Here is a 9,816-nt window from a genome sequence, read left to right on the forward strand (position 1 = left end):
GTTTCCCCTCACTCTGTCAAGCCATTTGGGGGAAGATTTTTGAAAGTTTTTCTGTTAAAAACAATATGGCTGCCGAACCACATGACCGATGTCATCGTCAATTCCCCCCCTCCCCCCATACAATTTAACCCAAGATGACCCTCAAAATTTTTCATACCGATTGGATAAAGAGTTCGATGTATGCAATTATGACGTCATAACGAAGCCAACTATGAAATAATCAACAAAAAAAAACACGTGGCAAATTTCAATTTTTTCCATGGGGCGGTTTCGGAGATAGAGACCCAACCAAAGTTTTTCCTTTTTTCCAACATGGCTATCACGCCACGTGACCTATCACATCATATTTATCATCACAACATTATACATGAGTAGTCACACCTATGATGAAAAATTTGCGTCAATTGGAGAAGCGGTTGCAGAGAAAACAGGGAAAATTAGCATGGACGGATGCACGTAGGCCAACCCAAAAACATCATGCCTCTGGTGACTTTGTCAGAGCAAGCATAAGAAAGAAATCAAACATAAATGGTGGTTTAGTACGCCGAAGGGTCTTAGAAACTCTGAGGTACCATTTCAAATTGGGGGTACCAATTGTAGAAGCAAGCTCTACAACAGGTACAAGTCTTCAACTACCCTACAGGTCAGTGTCTAGTATACGGGTTGGCTTAATAAAGTAAACTTCATGTCACTTCTCAACAAAGGTTCATTAAACAGAGGGGCCATGACAATTTTCAATCACTTTGAAGCTTGGTGTCAATATGGATTTGTACGTCATACCTTCGTGGAACTATGAGGTTGTCTTTCTGCACTACATTAACACCTTTTGTCCAACCAACATTGTTCAATTCCCTTAAATCTCCCAAAGCTATTTCCAAAGCAGTGCAGAGATTTCACCCTCGTGACTTGGGTGACTAAACGTTGCATGACAAGTTTTCTCAATTCAGCTAAAACTGGAGGAATTGACAAACAAACAGAATACATCGACCATTCATGCCTTGAAGTACAGATCAAGGTTTTAAAAAGGTTGTCTGATATGGTTATGTGTAAACAAGGGACCAACGGGTGCAAACAAACAAAAGGAGTACCTGTAATTTGAGGAGGCGGGACGCGACGGGTAAGATGGTTACGTCTCAATCTGGCATTTATTTGGTTTTGCTTTCCGTAGGAGAACACCGGTGGATCATTCCATCCCATACTTTGGTTTCCTGCAACAGGTAGGGAAATGCCATTGTAAATGATGTGGCGCACAGAGAATTTTAGAAGCATTGTGCCAGATTTGTCAGAAGTTGGGGTTAATTATAAAAGTGTGTTACAATTTAGATTTGTTAGTCATGGACGGGCATTTGCAAAAAGAGAGTTGGACTCGGATTGCATTTCCAATAGAACTGGTGTAAAACACGTGACATAAAATGGAAATGAAACATGACAAGTTCTTGTTCAAGTCATATTTAACTGAAATTCCAATACAAGGCCAAAGCATCAAGTATCTATCCCACACTGCCTCTCTGCAAAAGGAATGTCTGGCAATACTCTTGAGGAAGTTCAATTGGTCATTCAAACCCCTGGGTCTCATTAATCAGCCACGATCTTTCTTGGGCAAACAACATTTCAAAGTTGGCATCCAAAGCAAGCCAGTTTATTCAAAATGTCATATACAGTATATTCAAAAGGTATGTAAGGTGTAAGTCATGCACACTGTACAAAGTCCTTCCTTGGCACACCTGAACTATCCACTGTTGAAGATTTCCTCTTTAAGCATTTGTAATTGGTGTTGCCAGCCCAAAGTGTGAATGAATAAAGACAAGCAGGGAGGAGACGATGGTTCGTGGGTATTATTGAACAATGCCACAATAGGTACAATTGAATTAGTGGAAGCTTTTGAGGAAGCCCGACCGTAAAAACCTATCTCTTCCGTCAAAATTGACCAAATCAAATCGGATTTTTTATGTGTTGTACTTATGGACATTATGCACAGCTTCAAGGAAATTAAATTGCGAGAAAAAAATAAAAATAAAATAAAAGGTTCAAGTGGGCGTGGCTCCGCCCGCAAAGGGCGTGGGACGCCCCTCATACAAAAAGACACAACTAGACGATGATATCTAGCTTGTGTCCCAGTTTCATCAAGATCGCATCAAACATCACGGAGCTATGCTCTGGAAAGGGTCACAGACAGACACACAAACACAACAAACATAGTGGTCACTGCTGGTGCCCGCGAACCAACATTGTTCCTCACTCATAAAATATGATTTGAACTTTGGTAAAATGCTGCGGTTGAGAAGATTCCGTTGAAACGTGATCCACCATGTGTTCTGTTATATTTGCTTTCCTGTAAAACATACATCTGGCTTCAGTTGATATTGATTTGTCATATTTTATTAAAACTATGGAACAACCTGGAAATGTTGCACAAGTTCCAGGAAGACTTAAGTACACCAATTAGTACATGATTAAACATAACTTGAGATATTTCTCATTTAGTTCACAAATTGAATATAATGCATGGCTTTTTGTGTCGACGCATTGTGGGATCTGCTGAGGTTCTGTGAGCAGCACCAGTCAATGCAATGTTGTTATTTATCAACACTGAGAACGTGCCGATGTAATGATTCACTCCCTTGATCTGTGTAACTATCTGTACCTCCAAACCCCGAGGAACCTCAAAGGGGCTGTTGTGTTCTTTTCTGATTGGCCGGACTTGGGCCTTGCCTACATTGTTAACCTCCGCCATCGAAGATCGGAGGTTACTGTTTTCACCCCTTTCTGTTTGTTATCTTGCCAAAACGAAGTTTTTGCAAGATATGTTAGTCAGCTTGTATGTTTTTTTTGTTTGTCTGAAATCACGTATCGATCACTCTGCAGAGCACAGTTATCATTGGAAATTTTTGTAACTTCGCATATCAGAGGCCTATAGAGGTCCCTTTCAGCACATAAAATTTTCAAGGTCAAGGTCAAAGGTCAAGGTCACTTTGTCGCAAATCAGGGGAGTCAACGAAACCCTTATTTTTTGAGTAATTTTGATCGGATCGTCTTCAAACTTCATGGGAATATAGTTCATGGTCTGGCGCTCAGCTGATTAATTTTTGGTGGCGATCGGCCTTGACCTTCATGGTTAGCGCTGGAGGTCGAAAGTTTTTGACCCCAAGGTCAAATTTTGAAATCTTAGATACCATATCGAGTAATACCTCATATGAAAGCACTTGATAAGTGCTTTCTAGATCTGTCAAAAGTTTGACACTATGACATCATTTGATGACGTCATGACGAAAAAACGGATTTTTCATGAAAATTTTATTTCCTCAGTTCTCATCAAAATCTCTTGATATTTCATGTACAACGGTCCTGGAGAGATACCATTAACTGTATGAAAATATAAAGGTCAAGGTCAAAGGTCAAGTTCACAAAAAGGTCAAGCATCAAGGTCGACGAAACCCTTATTTTTTGAGTAACTTTAATCGAATAAATAAGTCACTCATGTTCACATTTTGGCAAGATACTGGTCACCCTGGGGGTGACATTGGTTTTAGATTTCGTAAGTATATTGATGACTTCCGTTTCTGTTTGTTACTTACGAAATCTAAAGATTTCGTAAGTATATTGATGACTTCCGTTTGTTTGTTTGTTTGTAGGCACGATAACTCGAGAACGGAAGAAGCTACCCATGTCAAATTACACCAGATGATTCAGGAGGGTGATGGCTAGTGCTGATTAGATTTTGGTCAAAATCGATCAAAGGTCAAGGTCATAGTGAGGTCAAACATAATTCCGTAAATTCACGTGGAGAAATGGAGTATTTTTGCTTCGCTCGACATTACGAGTTCATTTAAACTTCGATTTTAATTTTGTCTTCGGTTTTTGCGATCGCTTGGGACGCTTAAAACTCGGTTGTAGAAATTCTGGTAAAAATCGGATGTTTTGGAGACGTTTTAGGATTGTATAAAAAATATTTCACTCGACGCGTCAGGGGTCGTCCCATGATGCAGTGCGCTCGAGCAGACGCGTCGTTGAGTTACGTTAAGGTATAATATAATTGCGTGGAGAAAGGGAGATTTTTGCTTCAGTCGACGTTACGATTTTTGATGGTTTGATACAGAATCATCGTAGAAACTTCTGGTTTGCGTCGCTACCTTCTCGAGAGACAGCTTTTATTTGACAAGGTGAGAGATCAAGTTGACGATTTCGTAAGTACCAGTCCATGAATGCTTGTTTGTTTGTTTGTTTGTAGGCACGATAACTCGAGAACGGAAGAAACTACCAATGTCAAATTGCACCACGTGATTCAGGAGGGTGGTGGCTAGCGCTGATTAGATTTTGGTCAAAATCGGTCAAAGGTCAAGGTCACAGTGAGGTCAAATATTCGATTTTTGATGGTTTGGTACAGATAACTCGAGAACGGAAGAAGCTACCAATGACAAATTACACCACGTGATTCAGGAGGGTGGTGGGTAGTGCTGATTAGATTTTGGTCAAAATCGGTCAAAGGCCAAGGTCACAGTGAGGTCAAACATCCAAAACATTCGATTTTTGATGGTTTGGTACGGAATCATCGTAGAAAGAAACGTCATCCCCATAGGCAGGGATGAATTCGTAGAATCATCGAATTCTGGTTTGCGTCGCGACCTTCTCTAGAGACAGCTTTTATTAGACAAGGTCAGAGGTCAAGTTGACGATTTCGTAAGTACCAGTCTCTGACTGCTTGTTTGTTTGTTTGTTTGTAGGCACGATAACTCGAGAACGGAAGAAGCTTCCAATGTCAAATTACACCATGTGATTCAGGAGGGTGATGGCTGGTGCTGATTAGATTTTGGTCAAAATCAGTCAAAGGTCAAGGTCACAGTGAGGTCAAACATCCAAAAGATGATAACTCGAGAAAAGTTACCACAGGTATTGTTGACGGAGCGTGAGTTTGGAGGATCGAGGTAAGTTCGGCGGAATTTGTGTGTCAATTCGTCGAGTTACGGCTGTTTTAAAAATTTCAGTGTTTGCGCCCATGGCGCAGAACGCCTTGCCGAGTTGTAGGCCGCGTTGTGTTTTCGATAAAGATGGTGTTTAAAAGTCATTTTTCATCCCAATAAAGCTTATCGTCGCATGCCTGACTCGCTAAGCTGTCGGATGGTGTAAAGATTGTTTGTGGATGGCCGAATATTATGGTTTTATGACTTTGATAAAATAATATTAAATAATTCGGTAAATTCCTGTGGAGAAATGGAGTATTTTTGCTTCGGTCGACGTTACGAGTTCGTTTTAACTTCAATTTTAATTTTGTCTTCGGTTTTTGCGATCGTTCAGGACGCTTAACACTCGGTTGTCAAAATTCTGGTAAAAATCGGATATTTTGGAGACGTTTTAAGATTGTATAAAAATATTTCACCTGCCGCGTCACGGCTCGTCACGTGGTGCAGCGCGCTGGAGCAGACGTGTCGTTGAGTCACGTAAAGGTTTTGCGTGTGCGCGCTGACGTCATCGTGCTCGCCCCGGCGTCCTTTCGAGTTGGGGGGGCCGTCGAGTGTGACCTTTACGTTATGTTAATCCACGGTAACTCGAGAACGGAAGAAGTTACCAATGTCAAATTACACCACGTGATTCAGGAGGGTGATGGCTAGTGCTGATTACATTTTGGTCAAAATCGGTCAAAGGTCAGGGTCACAGTGAGGTCAAACATTTGATTTTTGATGGTTTGGTACAGAATCATCGTAGAAACTTTTGGTTTGCGTCGCTACCTTCTCTCGAGACAGCTTTTATTAGACAAGGTCAGAGGTCAAGTTGACGATTTCGTAAGTACCAGTCGATGACTGCTTGTTATCTTGCCAAAACGAAGTTTTTGCAAGATAAGTTAGTCAGCTTGTATTTTTTTTTCTGTAATCACGTATAAAAAATTCTGCAGAGCACAGTTATCATCGGAAATTTTTGTAACTTCGCATATCAGAGGCCGATAGAGGTCCCTTTCAGCGCATAAAATTTTGAAGGTCAAGGTCAAAGGTCAAGGTCACTTTGGCGCAAATCAGGGGAGTCGACGAAACCCTTATTTTTTGAGTAATTTTGATCGGATCGTCTTCAAACTTCATGGGAATATAGTTCATGGTCTGGCGCTCAGCTGATTAATTTTTTGTGGCGATTGGCCTTGACCTTCATATGTTTTGTTTTTTTTTTGGTCTGTAATCACGTATAAATCACTCTGCAGAGCACAGTTATCATTGGAAATTTTTGTAACTTCGCATATCTGAGGCCTATAGAGGTCCCTTTCAGCGCATAAAATTTTGAAGGTCAAGGTCAAAGGTCAAGGTCACTTTGTCGCAAATCAGAGGAGTCGACGAAACCCTTATTTTTTGAGTAATTTTGATCGGATCGTCTTCAAACTTCATGGGAATATAGTTCATGGTCTGGCGCTCAACTGATTAATTTTTGGTGGCGATTGGCCTTGACCTTCATGGTTAGCGCCTCAGGTCAAACATATTTGACCCCAAGGTCAAATTTTCAAGTTTTAGGAACCATATCGTGTCGTACTGCAAATTGACCACTTCGATGAGTGCTTTCTAGATATGTCAAGCTTGAGACATTATGACGTCATTTTGGTGACGTTATGAGGCAAAAGCATATTTTTCATGGTTACTCTGTAGAACGATTCTCATCGGAATCTCTCGTCAGCAGATATTCCTCAAGGAGTTGCTCCTGGTGGATATCAGCTCTGTTCACCTCAGTGTGACCTTAAAGAAGTCACACGTGGTCACCTTTTGGCAAGATACGGGTCACCCTGCAGGTGACATTGGTTTATTTGTTTGTTTGTTTGTTTGTTTGTGAACAGTATTACGGAAAAACTTGACGGATTTTGACGAAACTTGTTGGGGGGATTAGGTCTGGTCCAAGGATCATGCCATTAGAGTTTGGACTTGGTCCAAAATTAAATATGGCCGCTATGGTGGCCATTTTGAAAAAATATTTGAATTTTTTTTTTTGCATTTTTACATGTTTTAAGTGATTTCCAACCCCCCCCCAAAAAAAAAAATTGTTAGAGAAAAAAAATTTTTGCAACTTTTTTTTTTCAACAAAATTTCGATTTTTTTTGCATTTCTACATGTTATAAGTGATTTCCATCAAAAAACATGCCAAAATTATAATTGTGGCTGATTTTGGAACTTCAGGTGGAGATACCCACGTAAAATCAATTTCTGTCTCAAGGAATGTAGTTATGACGAATGAATTGAATATGTAAAAGTTAAAAGTAAAAGGGAAAGTTGCAAACTATAACTCTGTGGGCAATGTTGACGTCAAATTGAATGAATAGGATATCAGGTTCACTTGAGTGACCTAGCAGTATTGGCGGCGGAGGTTTTGCACTCTACCGAGTGCTCCCCCTCTCGTTAACCTCCACCATCGAATATCGGAGGTTACTGTTTTCACCCCTTTCTGTTTGTTTGTTTGTTAGTTTGTTTGTGAACAGTATTACGGAAAAACTCCTCGACGGATTTCAACGAAACTTGGTGGGGGGGGGGGGTTAGGTATGGTCCAAGGATCATGCCATTAGATTTTGGACTTGGTCCCCTCCCCCAAAAAAAAATTGTTAAAGAAATTTTTTTTTTGCATTTCTACACGTTTTAAGTGATTTCCAACCCCCCCCCCAAAAAAATTGTTACCCCCCCCCCAAAAAAATTTGTTAGAGAAAAAAACATTTTTTGCAACTTTTTTTTCAACAAAATGTCGATTTCTTTTTTTGCATTTCTACATGTTTTAAGTGATTTGCAACCCCCCCCTCCCCCCTCCAAAAAAAAAGGTTGGAGAAAAGAACTATAACTCTGTCAGCACTGTTGACATCATATTTAATGAATAATATATAAGGTTCACTTGAGTGACCCAGCAGTATTGGCGGCGGAGGTTTTGCACTCTCCCGAGTGCTCCCCCTCTAGTTTTGACTGTTTCACTCCTTTCTCAGTCGCAGAAAGCAGTTATTTTGATTTTGAACTGTGGGAATAGTTACTCTTTCACAGATGAAGAAGCTATTTCTCTTTTATCCTGCTTGTTCGATCATTTCCCCCCACTCGTCCGCACTCGATATGCAAGACTTGGGTTAAGGGTTTTTTCCCCTTTGTGAGAGAGTTTCATTGATGGATTTTTTTTCTCTCCCGTATGTGCGCACGTTCATAATTAAACATTCTCCCTTGTATACTGAACCCGAGTGGAAATCGAGTTCATTTATTCCACACCACCAACAAGGCCTTCAAATACAGCTTGATGGAGCTCCGTACTCCCTTCTGGGTTGGCTCCCATGGCTCACAACCTGCTCAGCTTGATGCTGTGGAAACCAAAGGCCTTCAAGATCATTGGAATCTCCTGCGATGAAGTCGAGTCTACGAGTCCGTCACAATGCCATCACAGACAGGTCGGTGGTCTCTCTGTCTTCTACCGCCTCCTTTCTGGTCTTGCACCCTCTGCTCTTTCCATGCTGAGTCCCCCCACCAGCCCCCCTCCTCCAGGATTCTGCAGGGCGCATATGGTCCACCATTAACCCCATTCTGGTGAAACTACCGAAATCCAGGATGACTGCTCACCTCCACTCATTCCTTCATTCCTCTTCTTCCCCCCCCCCCTCCCCTGTAGAATCAACTTCCACATCCTCTTCAATCTCATTCTTCCCTCCAGGTCTTCAATACAGCTATTCCCCACTATTTAAAATCCCCCCCAATCTAAAACCATGATCTTTTCTACCCTCATAACCTCTTTTCTAAATCGATCTCTTCCTAAGCTTCGAGTTTTTCCTTCTACATCCAACAAGTGCATCCTGTTCTTGCTCACCTACCATTCATCCCATATTTGTCCAAGTCTCCCTCCATCAACCTGGCTGTTGGTGTTTTCCCCCTCTCTTTATACTGTTCCTTTTGTTCTGTTACACGTTCAAATCCATTCAATGGTCTTCCTCCTGCATGAGCCTCAGCACTCTGTAAAATAAATAAAAACTAGAACTGCCACTTAATAACTGCCGGTCGTGATGACCAGGTACCAAGACGTCCCTCTTTGATACAACCCCGCTTCGATCAGACACCCGACCCACGGCGTCCTCTTTATTAGTGTTCAATTGAATTCAGAACGGGATTAAAATAAATTAAATTCTCATCGAATGGAAGATCAAATAGGTCTTGCATTTTAGTCATCAGAAAGGAACTGGAATAAGCAAAAATCAAAGATCGTCATCAGGAGGAACTTGGAGAAGGTTAGCGTGTCCTCTACGTCTTCACAGGTACAACGATGTGAGATTGACTCCCAAAGCTTGATGTACAGTATCTTCAAAAAGGTGTGCACGATGCAAGTCATGCAACATGTGCGAATTATTGAATGGTTGGAACACGTTTTGAGTCCAAAGTTCGGCTCCCAGGATGGCCTAGAGGTATGCACACTCGTCTCTAAGCTGTCTCGCCTGGATTCGAACCCTGACCCAGCTATAAACTGCCGTCCTGCTGTATCACAGGCAGGGCGATTCATCAATGTGCATGTGCCGTTCCTCAGGTGGACGTGAACCTGGACGTCCCTTGGATGGACGTGAACCTGGACGTCCCTCGGATGGACGTGGACCTGGTTGTCCCCCATGCTGGATTCAGTCGGTGGAGGTTAAAGGTCATGTGCCCTTCGCGAAGAGTAGGCGAGCTATCGCCGGCATCCTGAACAAATTACAAACTTCTATCAAGGAACAACATATTATATATATATATATATATATATATATATATATATATATATATATATATATATATATATATATATATATATATATATATATATACACACACACACACACACACACACACATATATATATATATATATA

The 9,816-nt window shown here is 41.2% G+C and overlaps 1 protein-coding gene across 1 annotated transcript in view; it reads right to left on the reverse strand.

The window, feature by feature from the left end:
• The window catches only part of SRA1 (steroid receptor RNA activator 1), a 35,062-nt gene that overhangs the window by 10,514 nt on the left and 14,732 nt on the right, over nt 1-9,816 (reverse strand). Inside the window, exon 2 of the mRNA XM_085864367.1 lies at nt 1,089-1,208. Within this exon, the coding sequence (XP_085720493.1) occupies nt 1,089-1,208 (120 nt within the window). The remainder of the gene's footprint in view (nt 1-1,088; nt 1,209-9,816) is intronic.

The sequence above is a fragment of the Eptatretus burgeri genome, chromosome 18 (genome assembly GCF_056783735.1).
Source record: "Eptatretus burgeri isolate ZD-2024b chromosome 18, Ebu_testis_v1, whole genome shotgun sequence".
In the NCBI taxonomy this organism is placed as follows: Eukaryota; Metazoa; Chordata; class Myxini; order Myxiniformes; family Myxinidae; genus Eptatretus; species Eptatretus burgeri.